This window comes from Aquarana catesbeiana, linkage group LG05 (assembly GCF_042186555.1).
Source record: "Aquarana catesbeiana isolate 2022-GZ linkage group LG05, ASM4218655v1, whole genome shotgun sequence".
Lineage (NCBI taxonomy): Eukaryota > Metazoa > Chordata > Amphibia > Anura > Ranidae > Aquarana > Aquarana catesbeiana.
The window spans coordinates 365,752,802-365,773,098 of record NC_133328.1 but is presented as its reverse complement, the minus strand read 5'-3'; the positions used below and the strand labels follow the sequence as shown (position 1 = coordinate 365,773,098).

General features: G+C 47.1%; 1 protein-coding gene across 3 annotated transcripts in view; it reads left to right on the top strand.

Annotated features, from left to right (window-relative positions):
* LOC141144852 (vacuolar protein sorting-associated protein 4B-like) overlaps positions 1 to 20,297 on the top strand; it is a 146,708-nt gene that overhangs the window by 118,529 nt on the left and 7,882 nt on the right. For all 3 annotated transcript variants that reach the window (XR_012244475.1, XM_073630934.1, XM_073630933.1), the window contains 2 exons: positions 9,376 to 9,595; positions 17,062 to 17,202. Coding sequence is in view for 2 of the 3 variants with exons in the window: in XM_073630934.1 (XP_073487035.1) it covers positions 9,376 to 9,595; positions 17,062 to 17,202 (361 nt within the window). In the remaining variant the exon portion in view is untranslated. The remainder of the gene's footprint in view (positions 1 to 9,375; positions 9,596 to 17,061; positions 17,203 to 20,297) is intronic.

Genomic DNA, 20,297 nt, shown 5'->3' with positions numbered 1-20,297 from the left:
GTGATCGCAGAGCGTGCCGGGGAGCGTGCAAAGGGGAGGGTGTCTATTGACGGCCTCCCAGCAATGTAGGTCCACGCTCTAGCCGTCATTCGGCTATAGCGCGGATGGGAAGGGGTTAAAGTGGTTTGTAAATGCAGAAGTATTTTTTATCTTAATGAAATCTATGCATTAAGAAAAAAACCTTGTGTGCAGCAGCCCCCCTAATAATTACCTGAGCCCCCTCTCGATCCATGAGTGCCTCGGCCGCCTGGGACTCTCCCTCCTGGCTGAGACACAGCAGCGCTCTAGCTGCTGTCAATCAAACTCAGCCATTCCGGAGAGAGAGGAGCGGGGCCGAACCATGGCTCCGTGTCTGAATTGATACACGGAGCTGTGGCTCAGCTCGGGTTCCCCCATAGCAAGCTGCTTGCATGGCAGAGGGGACACTCTGATGGGGACAAGCTGATGGGGTCACTCTGATGGGGACATTCTGATGGGGGAACTCTGATGGGGACACTCTGATGGGGAAACTCTGATGGGGACACTCTGATGGCAGTCGGGGTCACTCTGATGAGTACACTCTGATGGTGGACAGGGACACTCTGATGGTGAATGGGGACACTCTGATGGGCACACTCTGATGGGGGAACTTTGATGGGGACACTCTGATGGGGAAACTCTGATGGGGACACTCTTACGGGGACACTCTGATGTTGACACTCTGATGGGCACACATGGGGGGGGCACTCTGATGGGGACACTGTGATGGGGGTCACTCTGATGGGGGATAGGGACACTCTGATGGCAGATGGGGACACTCTGATGGTGGATGGGGACACTCTGATGGGGACACTCTAATGGGGTCACTCTGATGGCGGATGGGGTCACTCTGATGGGGACACTCTGATGGTGGACGGGGACACTGATGGCGAATGGGGACACTCTGATGGGCATACTCTGATGGGGACACTTTGATGAGGTCACTCTGATGGGGGAACTCTGATGGGGGAACTCTGATGGGGACACTCTTATGGGGACACTCTGATGGGGACACTGATGGGGGAACTCTGATGAGGACACTCTGATGGGGGCACTCTGATGAGGACACTATGCTGGTGATACTCTGATGGGGTCACTCTGATGGGAACACCTGCTCTCTGATGAGGACACTCTGATGGGGACACCTGCTCTCTGATGGGAAGGATGCATTGTTGGGCCCTGGTAAGGCCGCATTGTACTGATAAAGCTGAACTGCCGGGCACTGGTGAGGCTGTATTGCAGGGCACTGATCAGACTGCATTGCTGGGCACTGGTGAGGCTGCATTGCTGGGCACTGGTAAGGCTGCATTACTGGGCACTGATGAGGCTGCATTTGTTGGGCACTGGTAAGGCTGCATTGATGGGCACTGATCAGGCTGCATTGATGAGCACTGACCAGGCTGCATTGATGGGCACTGATCAGACTGCATTTGATTGGCACTGAGGAGTGAGTGACTGGGCTGTACTTTGCACAATCGATACAGGCAGCCTGAGGAGAAGGGCCCCGGGCGGGCACTCTCAGCACTCCTGACCTCGCTCCTCTGCACAGACCAACACATGTGTGTGGACACCTTGGGGCAGGAGGGGCACATATGTATATAGATATACACACACACACACACACACTTTTTTATTTTTGAAGTGGGGAGGTCTTGGGTGAGTTCCCACACTTTTTTCCCAGGACTTGACCCCTGATCAAATGGTAGGTGGGACCAAATTGTGTGAGGATCTTAAATGGGCAATGAATACCAGGTGTGCGTTATGTGTGGAGTTCAGGGGTGTGCTATGTACAGAGTGCAGAGTTCAGGGGTGTACAATGTACAGAGTGCAGAGTTCAGGGGTACACTATGTACAAAGTGCAGTTTCAGGGAGGCTCTATGCACAGAGTGCAGAGTTCAGGGATGCGCTAAATATATAGTGCAGAGTTCAGGGGTGCGTTATGTACAGAGTGCACTTTCGGGGAGGCCCTATGCACAGAGTGCAGAGTTCAGGGATGCGCTAAATACATCGTGCAGAGCTCAGCTCTGACCTCTGCACCCCCATCCCCCACTTCTGCACACACCATCCTCCACAGCCCTCATCTTTCCCACCCCAAAGCTTCCTCACATCTCACCTTGTCAAAAATTACCCGTCCCGGCTCTACTACCTCCCCACAGCGTAGGCAGCTTTGCCTCTCTCTGACTTGCAGCAAGATCATTGGTCAGCATCTGTGCACCTGGCACAATTGGTGAGTTGCTGTCTTGAATGAAGCATGTGTAAATGACTCTCCAAGACACCTGCTATACACGCTTTTCTAGGTAAATCAAAAGGTGCTGACATCAAGGATGGCCCCCAAAGCACGTACCATCAGAAACAAGTCAACTGAGGGGCGTGTCCGGACGTCAAAATGGTTGGACGTGCTGCAGAGGAACTCCGCTGAGCCCTCTGCAATCCGTTGCCATCCGGAACGCATACAGCCTGGAGTTTTCCCCAAACTCTACCCCACGATTGCCAGGTACTGGCTGCACCGTTCCCGGGGTCAATTGCACAGTTCAGCCAGCGGATTGAGCTATCCTTAGACCGCGGCCGGCCCCGCACTAGACGCCGGCCGCCATCTTGCGGCCTACAAGACCACCAGCATCCCCGGACTCACACTAGCTCACACTCCACGGAGCTTACTGACCCTCAACAAGGCACCATACAGAGGTATCTACTTAGAACAGCGCCGACTGATCCCTGGACCCCCAAAGAAAGATGGCGCCCGGCCGCAACCCGGGGAAGACCAAGCCACCCGCCGCCACTCCCGCAGCAGCCTGCATGACAAAAGACAACAATGAGAGACTCCAAGATTCCAGAGGAGAGACATCAGCCTCCTCTACGAGGTCAGTCACATCGCAAGACACGGACACAGGGGAATCCCAGACAGTCCCACATCCCTTGTCGGGAGTACCCATTAGAACGGAAGCTGCAGCCCTCCTCTCTGCCTTCAGAACTGATTTCGAATCATGGGCAAGCAAGATGGAGGATTCCCTACAAGTAGAACTAAACGCTCTGAGACAAAAAGTCACAGCTAATGAGGAAGCAGTATCGGTCTTAACTACTGCTCAGGATGACCATGAGGCACGTATAACAGCACTTGAATCTTCATCCGCGACGCATCTCTGTCGCCTACGCCACCAGCAACTCCGCATAGAAGACAGCGAAAATCGCAGTCGCAGAAATAATATTAGACTGCAAGGCATACCTGAGGCAACATCTGGAGCAGAACTGAAACCCACTGTCATATCTATCCTCAATAAAGTGCTGGGAAGAGAGGCAGCATGACCAATTGAATTGGATCGTGTTCACAGGGTAGGCGGGTCGGGGGGTGCCCAAGATGGTCGCCCCCGCGATGTCCTATGTTGGGTCCACTATTACACCTTAAAAGAGGAGGTCATGCGAAAAGCATGGAGTATGGGCTCAGTGGATTTCTTTGGAGCCTCTATCCACCTATACCCCGACTTGTCTCGCAATACGCTGTACATGCGTCGAGTGGTGCGCCCTTTACTTGACCTTATACGGCAAGCCGGAGCCTCCTATACATGGGGTCACCCCTTCAGCATCAAGGTGACACAGGGAGACAGCAGGTTCACGCTCTCTGATCCGGACCAACTGCCTGACTTTTTCCTATTTATTGAACAAGAAACGGTAGACGTCTTGAACTGGCTGGACCCTCCAGATGATAGATCAAGGCAGTTGGGACTTGGCCCACTCCCGCAGCGCCGCAGACGACCTAGGTCTAGATCAGTCTCTTCTGGCCCAGGGATGAGACGACCTACCTCTCCAGAAGATTAACTCAGAAGCTAGTTGGAGACGGATGGCTTGTTTTGTTTTACTAAGCTACTTCCATTTTCGAGGGATCCCAGCAGCTTTGCCGCATTTTTGAGCGGCACGCTACGTTCTTTGATCCCTTAACTGTGCTTTTCTTCCCTAAAGTCCGAGACCTCCAGTAAGCCTGGTAAAAGATGTAGTGAAAACAGGGTTCGGACCTATTGGCTCTTTTCCTGCTCTTTGCCAATGTACTATTTGGCTGGGGTTCGGGAGAGAACATAGCTTATGGTCACTTTGGGACTCTCACTATGACGGGTGTCAGGTAATGCTATTATACACCAACGTTTTTTTCTAGGATGTTCTGCTTTATTTCAGGTTGTTCCCTCTCACCCCCTCCCTCTGTGGCATGCGATGGGGGGTATGTGGTGGGAGTGGGGGATGCTACTCCGGGGGGAGATTTGGCCTCCGGTTTTAATCAATCTCTGCCACAGGAGATTTTAAAGGTTTAAAAGGCGCCACGCATGGAGCGATTGGTTGCCTCCTCGGGTGGATCCCCCGCTCCTCCTATCCTCCCTATACTCATACTATTGTTTTGGCTAAATAACTTTTCTACAAGTGGGAGCCAATGTAATTATTTTCTATATACTCCCAGGTTAACTACTTAAACCCACTGCTCATATTTAGTTGACTGTTATCGTTAAGCTGCCTTATGCCTCACATACGTTCAGTGTGCCACATACACTATATACATGCCTGATTCTCTGTAGGGATCACGGCTCAGGTCCATTCATTTTGACCTTTCCCCCACAGTAGGACAGGCACTGTTTGTGCCTAAAGCGTGATATTTCACGCAGTGTTTTGCGTTAGCGAACACATTCATTTTCCGGACACATTTTTTAGGTGTCTTTTCATTTACACCTTACTTCTTTCTTATCCTCACACTCTTCTCTTTTCTTTCTTTTTTTTTTTTCTTTTCTCTTCTTTTTCTCCCACTTCCGTATTTCACTTCTCTTCTTCATCCTACCCCGAACTGTTGTATATACTTTTCCTCTATATCTTATTGCTTTCTTTCCTATACAGCCTCTAGCACTCCAGCATGGCTCACACGGTGACCTCACGCCCCCAATTGAAATTTTGTTCATACAATGTAAACAGGCTTAACATCGCTTCGAAACGTGGGCAAATTCTATATCAGATGCACAAAAGATGAGGAGTCAACATGCTTTTGCTGCAGGAGACCCACTTTCACTCTGACTCCACCCCTTCCTGCTCCAGTAGATACTTTAATAGATGGATCCACAGTACCAATCCGACACAAAAATCTAAGGGAGTATCTATTGCGTTTCATAAAACACTCCCTATTGAACTGCTCGATCATATGGCAGACCCCCAGGGCAGGTATGTTTTTGTGAAAATCTCCTTATGGGGTACTAAATTTACAATAGCTAATCTATACTTGCCTAACACACACCAAGTCCCATCGGCCTTGCAGTATTTAAAGATCTTGGCGGGTTTCGCAGAGGGTAAGCTCATACTCAGGGGGGACTTCAATACTCCCCTGGATCCACTTTTGGATTAATCGACATCCCGTTCCTCTATATCCTTTCCTAAAATACGGGCCTAAAACGTGCCATTTACAATATGCATCTTGTAGACGTATGGCGAATACTATATCCAGATTCACGTAACTACACACACTTTTCCAACGTTCATCAATCATTCAGTCGTTTAGATTATTTCTTAGTCGACCACGGCTGCTTAGATTGGTCCCCAAATTGTGAAATAGACCCTATGGTTTGGTCCGACCACTCTCCTATATTCCTGATGCTTGCAATACCCTCTGCCCCAATAAAAGAATGGACATGGAGGTTAAATGACTCGCTTCTGACTGAGCCAGGGTTTGATACATGGATAGCGGAGACTATTTCGAACTTTTTTACAGACCACGCCTCTGATGACACTTCACCACCCATTAAATGGGAGGCATTAAAGGCGGTATTATGGGGTAGTTTTATCCATATGGGTGCCCGCATGAAAAGAGAACGCTCAGCTGCGATAGCTACGGCGGTACACAAACTTAGAACACTAGAGACTACCCATAAACACTCCCTGACTGTGGAAGTGCTTGCGGAAGTTTCTTCCGCTCACTCTCAGCTTAGGGAATTATATGAGGCATCAGCCCGTACATTTGCGAACAAACTAGCCTTTCATCAATACAAATTTCGGGATAAATGTGGTAGATCGCTAGCTCGCACCCTACATACCAAACAACCTAACACCTTTATACCTCACATACGGGACAACTATGGGAAAACTGTCTCGTCACCTTCTGAGATGGGACAGGTTTTCCGGGACTTCTATCAATCCCTCTAACACATACCTACAACAAGCACGACTGAAACCCCCTTTACTAGAGCTGACACACAAGCCTCATATATCGCACAAAATGCACTACCTACTCTAGATGACGAAATGATAGAGGACCTTGAAGCTCTGATCTCGGAAGACAAGGTTGCCTGCGCCATTACATCTACCCCGTCTGGTAAAAGCCCAGGTCCTGATGGCTTCACTCCGAAATTTTATAAACAATTTGCTCCCCTCCTCACTCCTTTCTTAACAAAAGTATTTAACTCTATCTCTGAGCGATCAGTATTCCCGTCGCAAACTCTAGAGGCACATATCACCCTTATCCCAAAACCAGAAAAAGACCTGACTATATGTGCTAATTACCGACCCATTTCGTTGATAGGGGTAGATCTGAAGGTGTATGCGAAGATGCTAGCTAATAGATTACAACCATTGTTACCCCGCTTAATACACCTAGATCAAGTTGGCTTTGTGAGTGGACGAGAGGCGCAAGATAACACCCTGAAAACATTCTCATTGCGGATTATGCTCGGGCCCACAATGTCCCATTGTGCCTTCTCACGGTCGACGCGGAGAAGGCCTTCGACCGCGTCGACTGGCAATTTCTTCGCCTATCACTGCAACAACTAGGTCTAGGCCAAAACATGATCTCCAGAATAATGTCCCTCTATACATCTCCCTCCGCTAGGATTAGACTAAACGGTTCTCTATCTCCAAAATTTACTATTCATGATGGAACGCGACAGGGGTGCCCCTTGTCCCCCATTCTCTATGTTCTTGTTATGGAACACCTAGCCATCGCCCTTAGAAACAACCCGGCTATCCATGGTATTAGTATAGGCCCCATACATACTAAACTTGCCCTATTTGCAGATGACTTGCTCATATTTGTGACCCAACCACAAGTTTCCTTGCCCTCCATTATGCAGGAGTTTCAGAGATATGGAGATGTTAGTAACTTTAAAGTTAATCATAGTAAGTCAAAAATCCTCAACATTTCACTCCCAGAAGCGGCTCTCCAACAGCTCGCGTCTTCCTTCCCTTTTAAGACAAACTCCACATCTATTCGTTATCTAGGAATTCATATCCCAACAGACGCATCCCAACTATTCTCCAGCAACTTTACCCCTCTACTTCTTAGAACACAAGCGGATCTGGCCACTTACACATCTAAACAGCTCTCTTGGTTGGGTAGGGTGAATGTTTTGAAGATGGATGTTCTCCCTCGATTCCTCTATCTTTTTCAAACCATTCCTATTCATATTCCCACCTCGTTTTTCAAAAGGCTTAGTCAGATTTTTTTTAAATTCATATGGCAGGGAAACCGCCCCAGGATAAAGTACGACACAATGATTCTACTGCTCTCACTCGTCAGACTCTTCAGATATGGGACCACCTGCTATTAACGAGTAAATTATCTAAACCTCAGGGCCCAATGACCCCTCTCTTTGGGACTCCGGCCTTCCCCCTGGCTGAAGGTAAGGGGAGATTTGGACCCTGGAATAGGGATAGTCATAGAGGTTTAGCACAGGTTTTACGCGCTGACCCATCTTTGAGACCAGACATACCCCCCCCAGATGGGCCCGGGGCCCCCAATCATGTGGTTACAAAGGAGTCAATTAATGTCATACATACGTACTTTCTCCCCCATTTCAGAAATCCTGGATGACCCATCAGACCTTGATGAGCTGCTCTTACAACCAGACCCGCCAACACATGTAGTATCACTGTTATATTCCCTACTACTGAACATATCTGCCCCTGACCTTCCAACATACACGCACAAATGGGAAACAGAACTACAACATTCCATCTCCCCTGCTGATTGGCAAAAAAGCTTTATCCTAATGCATAGGATCTCTTTGGCAACTAAGACTCAAGAAAAAGGGTTTAAGCTATTAACAAGGTGGTACAGATGCCCAGTGACTATCCAACGGTTTAACCCTTCTTTATCAGGTACTTGTTGGAGATGCCTGTCCTCTAGAGGGACAATGCTCCACATCTGGTGGGCTTGCCCTCCAATTCGGAAACTTTGGCAAAAGGTCTTTGATCTATACAGCAGGCTGATGGCGACCCCAATTAAGCCCACACCAGAGATAGCCCTACTATCTATGCTTCCGGGCCCCCTCAAGCTGATTAAAAAAGACATACTGCGCCACTTTTTGGCCGCAGTTAGGACAGTGATCCCCCGACATTGGAGAACAGCAGATGTGCCTTCCTTGGGTGATTGGGCTGTCGAAGTGGATCAGATAAGAGATCTGGAGCGCCTATTGGCGCAGGAAGCAGGGAAGGAGGAACAGTTCTCCACCACTTGGACCTCGTGGTCGATGTTTCGTTACTCCGATGACTTCCTTATATGGGACAGGGATGCCCCATCCTTATCCACCAATTAGCCATGCTGGGGTGCTTCCCACCTTTGTTGCCATCCCTTATTTCTCTACACGCTATCATTCTCATCTTTCTCTCTGCCTCCCTTTCTTTATGTACTGAACCAATCACTCAAACGTATAAACAAAGATCATATTCCCAGAATTGCTCAATAACATGAATATTTATAATAAGTGAATAAATGATCCCTACAGCATTCCAGCCTGATTAGGAGGAACCTTCTGATAACACTAACACGCAAAATCACAAAGGTAGAAATATGTTGGTTCTCACACGCATGTTATTCTTCTCTTATATCAAAGTCTTCTATATACAATGTGATACTTTAGTATTTCACCAGAGGCTATTTGCCAAAGTATTTACTCCTGTAGGTTTATAGTAAAGGTTCTCCTCATTGTTCTGTGTATAATATATGTAATATTATACTGTAAAGTACTTTATTTTTCTGTTATACTTTTATTTTGGAATAAACTAAGATTGAAAAGAAACAAGTCAACTGTGGCAGCACACCTATTTTGATACCTTTCTTTTCACAAGAAGCCAAGAAAAACACATGTAAAATTCATAATTGTATGATCTGTATTTTAAATGCAGCTAGTGTTTCTGAAGCAAATGTCATATATCGTATTTTCATGGAAGGCACAATTTGCTTTCTTAGGAATCTTTACAAATGGTATAGTATTCGTATTCAGATGCATACTTTTGGATTGTATGCTTCTTTTTATCATCTTGACAATGCTTCTACTGTATGTTGGTCATAATCTCTACAGCATAGTCAACAATACCGCATATTGAATTTGTCTTCTTTTTCAGATTTAGGAGTCGAATTTACATTCCGCTTCCAGAAGCACATGCCCGGACCGACATGTTTAGACTTCATCTTGGAACTACAGCTCACAGCCTCACAGATGCAGATTTTAGAGACCTGGGGAAAAGAACAAATGGTTACTCTGGTGCTGATATTAGCATAGTTGTGCGAGACGCCTTAATGCAGCCTCTCAGGAGAGTTCGGTTTTCCACTCATTTTAAAAAGGTACTGTACCATTTCTCACAAGTGCAGATCATCATTCAGCATTACTGGGCTTTTTAGACATAATGGAACAGCTTGACTGATTTTTTTGTAAAACATTTATTTTGGAGGTTAACCTCAAGACTGGTGTAGCACCTTCTAGTGTGTGCTGCTAGAGTTCAGAGTAGGTAAAACATATTTCTGACCAGGACAAACCTGAGTCACTGAATTGGGTCAGAGTTACTAGAGGCCAGGGCTCAATGACTCATCCTGGCAGCTCTCTGTTGCCTCCCCCGGTGTTTGGAAGGTCGGAAAATCTTATAGAACTAGAGGGCAGGGGTGAGGAGAAGCTGTCCTGAATATTTGTGGGGCGTCAGCCAATTCCCAGAAGTGGGCTGCCAGCAGGGGAGTTGGGTGGAAGATGGGGAAGTAGTGCTGAGGAGAGGCTGTCGGTGGCCCTTGAGGGGCCCCTTACCGGGGGGGGGGGTTGCCGGGTGCTCAGAAAAGCTGGACTGGAAGGATCAGTGGAAGGATTCAGCGGGAAGGAGCAAGGAGAGACAGTAATTAGATTAGTACGGTGCAGAGACAGACAAAGGGAGAGACTGCCATCTGCAGCAGGCCCTGTAGTGACCCTGTAGTGCCAAGTCTTTATCTAACCTTGTCGTAGGAGGTCTCCATGTGTGTGAGCCAGTCGGGCAGGGCTGGGGCAGAAAGTCAGGAAGATTAGCCAGGAATGTATGGTGGCAGCCAAGTGGGCTAGCATTTTCTGTAAGCACGCAGAGCTGGGATCAGTGGCCACAGGGAATCTGAAGAAAGAATGTCATGCTGTTCACTCACATTGCACTACTTTGGCAAGGGACTGGGAGTTCCTGCCTATAATGGGCCTTTGCTAAACTAGTAACATCCTGCTAGTTCCTACAGGAGTAGTGCTGTGCTGTGAAAACCAAGTTTGTGCAGGAGGAAGGAAGAAAATGACTTCTTGCAAAGAGGGAGGAAGTGTCCCTTTGGTCATAGTTCTGCGCAAAGTTGGGCATCCCAAAGTTCCCTACCCCATCCAAGTTATCAACCCCTATAAAACATCAAAAACAAGCCAATGACGGTTTTCTGCATTGGAATGTATGAAGGAAATGCTACGTGACTGGCTGTGCAACAGTGGGGACCCAGAACACCAGCGACTCCTATGGGGGTAGTGCTACATTTGTGGGCCCGTCCTTGGGATTCGCCCATGCTACCCTACATGGCATGATGATGGGAGGCTGGAGTTGTGCATTGCTGAACTTTAAATGTCATGTTGGTGTTCAAGTGCTGTTGCTCATAGCAACCATGGGAAGGTTGCTGCCAACCAGCTATACTGCATGCCCAGTTACCCTAACCACAGCTGGGACGGCTACTTGTGATACACCAGAGCCTGCTTTAATCAGTAAGAACTGTATTGTGTGCTGTCGTCCGTGGGACCATGGCGGACGATTGCGCCCATGGATTACAAAGTGCCCAGCGGTCTGCATAGAACTGGGGAAAGTGACTGTGTGCTGCAATGGCCTGCTGAGAACCCTGAAATGTGCACTGAGATGTCTGCTGTTTCCTGTGGCAACCGGAGTGAGCCAGGGTGTTCCTGCAGGATCGGGTCTATCAGTTGTCCAAGCACGGCTGAAGCTAAAGCCTGCTAAAAACAGTGTGACATGTGTTACAGACTTTGCTGTTGCTCATGGTAAACCACAGTGAACTTTAATTGCCATCTGCATTCAGTCGCTCAGGCACGATCAGTGCTGAGTGGTATGTCCAAACAAGTTCTGCAAGATTCAGTATGTGTACAGTGACTGTGAACATGCTGTTCATGCCTGCAAATTTCAGCCCAGCAAAGAAGGCTTTACAGAGCACGTGGGAACAAGCCTGCTTATCTGAACTGTTGGCGCCAGTCAGTCTTGAAGCTTGGGGGAGGAGCCAGTGGAAACCCAGCATATCCTGCATGTGGAGAGAGATAAAAGCAAGATGGAGGATGGTGGTGTGTGAATGTACCCTGTGCCGACTTGGCAGCCTAAACTGCAGGACGCTGGTCGGTCTCTGCGTGCAGCTGGAGCATCGAGGGGCATTCACCCTTGGATTGATCAAAGGAACAGAGAGGCTATGTCTACTGTGTCCTAGGTGCAGGAGACCCACCACTGTGGTCAGTGCCTGGATCTGGTGTGGGCACTGCAATGAGCCACTAACAAGACTGAAACTGAGTGAGCAGGAGCCGCTCACCTATAGTGTGGACCTGCAATCCGGTCTATGTACAGAACAGCCAAAGACATCCCGGAAGGTCGGAGTGGGCCAGGGAACAGCTACAAAAGGTGGGGCTGAGTCTCAGGACCGAGATTCCCTTGCAAAGACAGGTGACAACTGTAAAGAAGGCTGGGAGTCCATCTTGTCTTACAGTCTGGCAGAATACCTGGTACCTGACAGAGCTGCTCAGCAGGAACCAGAAGATGTCCACGGAAGACCGGCTGTATCCGTCCACCCTGTCAACCCCACCTGGAAGGAGCCAGTGTGAAGACAACTCGTCTTCAGGTGAGCCAGAGGGAAGCGGCAGAATTCGGGCCCATAGATGCTGACTGGGTAGAGTGATCATCACTTAGCAGCTCAGAATGAGAATTGGGAGTGGGGAGACTCAGGAGGATGTGGAGGTGCTATCGGAGGTGTCGGATGTGCCAGAGCCAGCTGGTAGTGCCGAAGGATCCCTGCAGACCCCTGTTTGTGTCTGACAGCGGTTCCAGACCAAACCATCTTGGACCCAGACCAGAAGTGCTGAATACAGGCAGTGGGTAGGGAGGTGACCCCATGCCTGTGTCCTTCCTGGGATAGACAAGTCACGGAAGCTTCCAAGGTTGTCTCGGTTCCAGAGGGAGGTGCAGCGAAGAACAGTGCTAAAATGGGGCCTGGAATATCCTTATGTCCCACAAGACATCATCGAGGACTCTTGTGCACAGTGGGAGAATTACATGGTGTGGGACTTCATGCATATACCCAAACCGTTGCAGGGATCACATAATGAAGAAGCTTGAAACCGGTTCCAGGACATTCGGCAAGAATGGCAGCTGGGACAAGCAATATACAAAGACCGGGTGGTGATTGTCAAGGCCAGATGGCCAACCAAGAGTCATTCTGGCCCGGTGCTCAGCTGGCCTGGAAGAATTCTAACAGAGGAGTGTGCAGTGCAAGGATTCAAGCCGGAGAGGCAGCGGGAAGGAGCAAGGTGAAACAGTGAGTAGATCTGCACGGTGCAGGGGAAGATGAGGGATAGACAAGGGCAGAGATTGCCATCTTCAGCAGCCTCTCTTGAAGGCCGCATAGTGCCTAGTCTTCATCTAACCGTGCCCTGGGAGTTCTCCGTGTGTGTGAGCCAGTCAGGAGTACTGGAAGGAAGATCAGCCAGGCATGGCTGGTGGCAGTAAGGTGGGCTCAGTGGCCACAGGGAAGCAGAAGGAGGAATGTCATGCTGTTCACTTACATTGCACTACTTTGTCAATAGACTGAGAGTTCCTGCCTATAATGGGCCTTTGCTGAACTAGTAACATCCTGCTAGTTCCCACAGGAGTGAGCAGCAGGTGCTGTGAAAACCAAGTTTGTGCAGGAGGAAGGAAGAAAAGGACTTCTTGTAAATAGGGAGGAAGTGTTCCTTTGTTCATAGTTATGGATATTTTTTAGGTTGGGCATCCCATAATTTCCTACCCCATCCAAGTTATCAACCCCTAATAAAACATCAAAAACAAGCCAAAAAATGTTTTCTGCGTTGGAATGTATGAAAGGAATGCTATGTGACTGACTGTGCAGCAGTGGGGACCTGGGACACTAGCAACTCCTACGGGGTAGTGCTACACTAATATCTGATGTAATATTTGTATCTTTTAGTCATAACTGCCACAGGTAATATGCAATCTTAGGTGTCCATTGGAAAAGCAGCAGTAAAAAAGAACTACTGATTATTAATATGTCATAGCAGTGTGCTTAATAAATATGTTATGCCCCCACTGGATTCGGGAGTCTAAAGCTTGTGGAGCACAATAAAAAAAAAAAATGGAATTGTAAAGAAAAACAAAAATCCTAGTAAGACACATGACCAGCTGTCCTCCAATCTTGGAGTTCACTCTGGTGTGTTAAACAGAGAGACCTCTGTGGGGCAATGCAGGCTCCACATTGCTGTCTGCACTTAATGAATAAGCCATAAAACATGGACTGCGGTGTGCGTAACCCACTGAAGTATTACAGAGAGAGGATAATGTTATACACTATCCAGTGTCAATCAGCCCCCAGTGTTTTTTTTGTATAATCTTTTTATTGAAACAATTGGAAACAATAATGAAAGCAGCAAAGCGGATTGATATAAACTATTAAATTACAGGTGGGGGGGGGGGGGGGGGGGTGCGCTTGGCAGTGCTTGTGAGCAGCATAGGAGTATGGCGGTATAAAGCCCTTGGACTTCCACCCTTGGGCACATCAGTGCTCAGATCGGTTCACTTTTGCTATACTTACCAGCACCGGTCCCCCACATATCCGGTGCCACTGAGGATGAAAAAAAACCTCTGGCCCCTCGCAGCTCTAGTGCTCGGTCCACTGGCCCAGTACACTGCGAGGCCTGCCTTACAGACAGCTCTTACAGCCTATAGGTAGTCTCCAATCACATATTGTTCTTGCATTACAGACATTGTGCCTGAAGCCTCGAGCTTGATTCTGGAGCTCTCCCAGCCGCTCTCCATGAGGGATCAGGACCTAATATCTGATGCGGACAGTGCTGTGGATGTCCCAACTGAGCAGCAGTCACAGCCAATCCAGAATACAGAGCTCCTTGCCAGGTTCAAAACCATGCAGCAACAAGAGCTAACAGCAGCAACTGAAAAACTGGCTATTCATTTGACCAAAGAGATCAGAGAACTGGAGGGCCGTACTAGTCCTCTGGAAGACAAGATGGATGCTGCCACCACCATCCTAGACAGCCATGAGCAGGACCTGGAGGACCAGAAGGCTGAGCTGTCCTGCACCTTATTCTTACTGGAGGACTTTAAAAACAGATCACGAAGAGGCAATCTACAGCTGTGGGGCCTCCCTGAATTCATTATGGACCTTACCTTCATGGCCACCAATTGTTTGGAGATCTGCCCCTGATCACCATCCAGAAGCACCGACAACTGAAATCATACCCAGCAACCCTACTTGCCCAGGGAATCAAATATGAGTGGGGTTGCCTTTTAAGCTGATCTTCACCTGCCGAGGCCAAGCGCATACTAACACCACTCAAGAGGAAGCCAAAGTCAAACTGGAAGCTCTACAATTCCTGTCAGCAGCTGATCCCAGCTGCAGTCCAAGCAAATCTTCTGCTTCCTGCTCATCCTCCATTCATTTGAGCCTGGCATGGAAGAAGGTGGCAAACCATAAACGCTCTCCATCGCACACCCTACATGTCTGGATCCCCATGCTCAGATCCTGAATGAGCAATGGGCCAGGTGAGATATTTCCTACCTCTTGGTTGGATCCCTGTAATCCTGCATTGGTGTCTGCAGTCTTCAAGCTGTTTGAGGGGGGTCATTTGATCTAGGTTTTCAGTTCCTGAGATAAACGTTGGAAGACTCTTAATCAAAAAGCTTTTTACAAGATTTTTTTTAAAGGGTTTCATATGTGTATTACAAGCATTTTACAGCTTCAGGTATTTTTGTTTAGCCAATAGAAAGCACAAGAGGGAGGAGAGGGAGAGGAAATTAGGGGTGGAGAGCTGCTATTTGAGCATTTTATGAGCGTTTTTCTGCTCAAGTCAGGTGTTTCTTTTGAAGACTGTGGGACAAAAACGCTTGTAATCTGTAAAAAAGAAGCTCATGTATTTTTTGAGCTTCAGGCGTTTTACTTCAGGCAACAGAACGCTCATATGTGAACAAGGGCCATTGAAATGAATAGAATTTTGCTTATTGGGTGTTTTGGAGCTTCAGAGCTGAGCATTTTACAAGCTGAAAATCGCTCAGGTGTGAACGGGGCCAACCAAGTAAAACTTAAAGTAAGTAAAACTTAGCATTTTAACAATCATCTAAATCTGAGTTAACATTAGTGGAGGATTGATAAAAGCTCTATCCTGCAGGTATGTAAGGCAGATCAATAGATCAATACTATTGCTATGTGAGTATCAACTACAAGAGCCCACAAGTGTTTTATTGCTGGTATACCAACAACTGAGATATGCCAGGTGATTGAAATAATTTTTTGTTGTTTTGTTGAAATGAACCGTGTGTGAACAGCCAGCTTGTCTGCTTAATTAATCTATGAGTTCCTGTGCCCCGCAGACAGTATGGTGAAGCTTGGAGAAGCCCGACGTGCTGCCACCGGGCCGTTATGTGCTAGTCTTAGCTGAACTCAAAGTACAATTTAATTTCCCTGTGCTGGCAGAAAGTGTCAGACTTTTCTGAGTTGACTTCCATGATGGACACAGAGAGGAGCTGATGGCTGCATACCCCACTAGAAGGAAGCTAGAAGGTGCTTAGAACTGCTGAGTCTAATGGATCAGTATGGACTGTGTTCTATTTTCTGCATCCTGGGACTGCTGGGACATATAGTTCCGTATTTGCTGTGCCGTGTGAAGTTCTGAACTGTTGCCAGACCCCCACAGCCCCCCTGAAACTGCCCATGAACTTTACCCTGCCTGCCCTACTTCTGCTACCAGCCCCTACCCCTGTCTGCCCGGATATCTGCTGTGTTCTGGACTGACCCCTGTCTGCCTGGATCTCTGCCCTTCTCTGGACTTAGCCCTGCCTGCCTGGATCTCTGCCCTGTTCTGGACTTAGACCTTAGACTTAGACCCCGCTGTGACAACACTGCTCTGCCCGTGTGCCAAGGACTTTAACCCTGCAGTACCAAACACTGCTCTGCTCCGTGTACCCTGTGGGCTATCACTTCTTTGCTGTCCCATATTGCTGTTATGAGGAGCAATCTTCATTGCTGTGCCTTCTTTTTGTCCCGTGGACTACCTCCCCTATGCTGTCTCATACTGCCGCCCTAGGGAATCAATCTTCATTGCTGTGTCTGTGTTTGTTCTGTGGACTAATTCTCCTACTGCCTGTACCCCGAGTCCCCCAATAAATGCCCACGTGTCGGGTGTGCTCTCTCTCTGCGCTCTTAGTTTGTCACAAGATCCATTGCTTGCAATGAAATGTGAAGAAGGTTTTTATAGCAGCCTATCCTTTGCTGATTACAGGTGTAAAATATTTCTATCAAAATAGTTTCATTGATTTTTTTATTACATATACACTGTATTAGGTGAAGGTCAACCATGTTTGCCTTTTAAATATTACGTTTATATTGCTCATTTTATTCAATAAATGTTCACGTTTTGTTTATTTCCATCACCTTTTAGACTTAAAAAAAAAAAATACCATTCATAGTAATGGTCTGATGATAAGCTATTACTTGTGCACTTTATTTGTTAAAATGAAGAAGATGCCAGAACAGTAACAGAAGTGTGTCTCTTTTTCTAGGTACAAAGGAAGTCACCTTTCAATCCAGATGAGTTCCGTGATTATCTGCTTACTCCCTGTTCTCCTGGAGATCCGAATGCCATTGAAATGACATGGGTGGATGTACCTGGAGATAGGTTACTGGAACCTGTCGTAGGCATGGTTAGTCAGAGTCTAATGCATACAGGTTTTGATTTAGATAAATATATTTTTTCTGCACCTTTCAAACAAGTGATGTCAGGTGCCAGTATGGAACCTAGAAGTATTGGAATATGCTGAGAGTGACATTAAGTACCTGTACGTAATAGTAGCAACATGCAAGTGTTTTTAATGTGAGTTGATCTGTTGAAGTTCTTTTATTAAAGGCACTTTAAAATTTGAATGTATGATATTTTGTAATACATATAATATATAATGATGATTGAAGGAAGGAGTTCTGGGACCAAGGTGATATGTATATGAATTAAGAAGATGAGAGGAGAAGGGTGCCCAGCAGTATTCTAACTTGACTAAGGCTGGGTTCACACATATGCGAATTGGATGCAGGTTTCCCTGATTTGCACCTGAATAGGTGTACAGGGACCGGACCCCATGCTGTGAGCCGCGGCCGCAGCATATGTGAACCCAGCTTAAATTCATCCATAGACGGTGCAATTTTCTTTCCTGCAGAAAAGAAAATTGCTCCATTCCCCCGTCAACATAGTGTTGATGGGGGAATCCCTCTCGCAGAGCTATTGTGTTCTCCCGGTGGGGAAAGGGGGGGGGTGCAGGGAGCTGTCCCTTGCACCGGGAGAACACACTGATAATTGCATGAAAATCAGACAGGCTGGTTTACCCAAGTTAATCGAACTTGAGTACAATCAGCCTGTCCATACACGGTTCCAATCGATTCAAGCCAACTATGGCTGGCTTAAAGCGTTTGTTAACCCCAAAAAATAAATAAAGATCCTGTTCCTTTAAAGCATGTTATACAGCACAGAGCTTGTGCTGTGTCATTTGGCCCCCTATAACACCTAAAAAACCTGGCTGATCCTGCCACTTTCTGCCCTCCCCCATGTGAACTGACCACGGTTCATCATGGCTGCTGAACCCTGATACCCTGGTCAGTTTACTTGCCTCCATCATCCGCAGCCCTGCTCTCTGCTCTCCTGTGTCCTCCCCGCTCCTCTCCCCCCTCCCCTCCCCGTCTGTAAGCTCTGTGTCCGTGCTCGTCCCCTCCCCTTCTGCTGCTCAAATTAGAGTACAATTTACATTATTCTCTTGTTTGATTAATCTAATGTCCCCCTGTGACTGTGCTTTATAAAAAAATGTAGCTATATATCTGTTTACAGAGCGCATATCTGCGATCACATAATCCGCCATCTCTCTCCTCTCTAGCATGACAGCTGCAGTGGGCAGGGCGGCCTCTCTCCTCCTTCCTTCCTGAATGATGTCAGCGGGGGATCCTTGGCCCCGCCCAATGCAGCTGTCATGCGAGAGAGGAGAGAGACAGCGGGTCACGTATTTGATGATTTGAGCTCTGTAAAGGAGGTATATACAGTATCTCACAAAAGTGAGTACACCCCTCACATTTTTGTAAATATTTTATTATATCTTTTCATGTGACAACACTGAAGAAATGACACTTTGCTACAATGTAAAGTAGTGGGTGTATAGCTTGTATAACAGTGTAAATTCGCTGTCCCCTCAAAATAACTCAACACACAGGCATTAACGTCTAAACCGCTGGCAACAAAAGTGAGTGCACCCCCTAAGTAAAAATGTCCAAATTGGGCCCAAAGTATCAATATTTTGTGTGGCCACCATTATTTTCCAGCACTGGGTTAACCCTCTTGGACATGGAGTTCACCAGAGCTTCACAGGTTGCCACTGGAGTCCTCTTCCACTCCTCCATGACAACATCACGGAGCTGGTGGATGTTAGAGATCTTGCGCTCCTCCACCTTCCATTTGAGGATGTCACACAGATGCTCAATAGGGTTTAGGTAAAAAATGATGAATGAATTAAGAAAAATTGCCTAATGCCCTGTACACACGGTCGGATTTTCCGATGGAAAAAGTGCGATCGGATTGTGTTGTCGGAAATTTCGATCGTGTGTGGGCTCCATCGGACATTTTTCATCGGAATTTCCGACACACAAAGTTTGAGAGCAGGATATAAAATTTTCCGACAACAAAATCCGATCGTTTAAATTCCGATCGTGTGTACACAAATCCGATGCACAAAGTGCCACGCATGCTCAGAATAAATTAAGAGATGAAAGCTATTGGCTACTGCCCCGTTTATAGTCCCGACGTACGCGTTTTACGTCACTGCGTTCAGAACGATCGGATTTTTCGAAAACTTTGTGCGACCGTGTGTATGCAAGACAAGTTTGAGCCAACATCCGTCGGAAAAAATCCGATGGATTTTGTTGTCGGGATGTCCTATCAATGTCCAAAAGTGTGTACAGGGCATAAGAGTTCACTCTCAAAAAACTCCTACCACATCCTATATTACAACAATTTGGAAAAGAATGCCCTTAAAGGATTGTGCGGATAGGAGTATGAGTAGGGGATAGATGCAAGAGTACCAAAGTATATAAAACATACAAATTTTATTACATAGTAACCATAATTGCCTCTTCCTCTTCGGGACCGATGTCCCTTGCAGATAAGCCGGTGATCGGCTGTTTTTTCTCCTCACGCTGTCAGCGTAAGGAGAAAAAAAAAACGATTATCGAGCTTTTGTTTACATCAAGTGCAAATATAATAAAAGTGTACACTGCGCTAAATTGAAAGAAAATATGGTGCGGAGCAGCTACTTACAAGGTGACAACAACCAAAGAAACATGTGAAAATGAAATAAAAAGTAGCGCATAAATGGTGCCAAAAGTCTTCAATCAAGAAAACCACTGAAAAAAACAAATGTCCACAAATGATAAACATAACAGTGAAAAAACTTGTAAGTCTCTCAATATAGGTGAATAAAATCCTGTCGGTGAGTGGGAAACAAATGACATGGAATGTCCCACTGAAAACCATGCGTGGATGCAGGGAGACAGAAGTTAAAACGCAGGTGAATCAACAAATCATCCCCAAGTTGTATCTCTCAACAACATGTGACTTGGTAAAGGTGGTGTGTAAGAAACTCTTACCAGATATGATGGACTCCCTTGTCAGCGACAGGGAGTCACTCGAGCGGGTTGCCTCTCAGGGCCAGTGAACAGACATCACAGCTCTGCGAACCTTCTGGGTCAAACTCTGCGCGGATCTCCT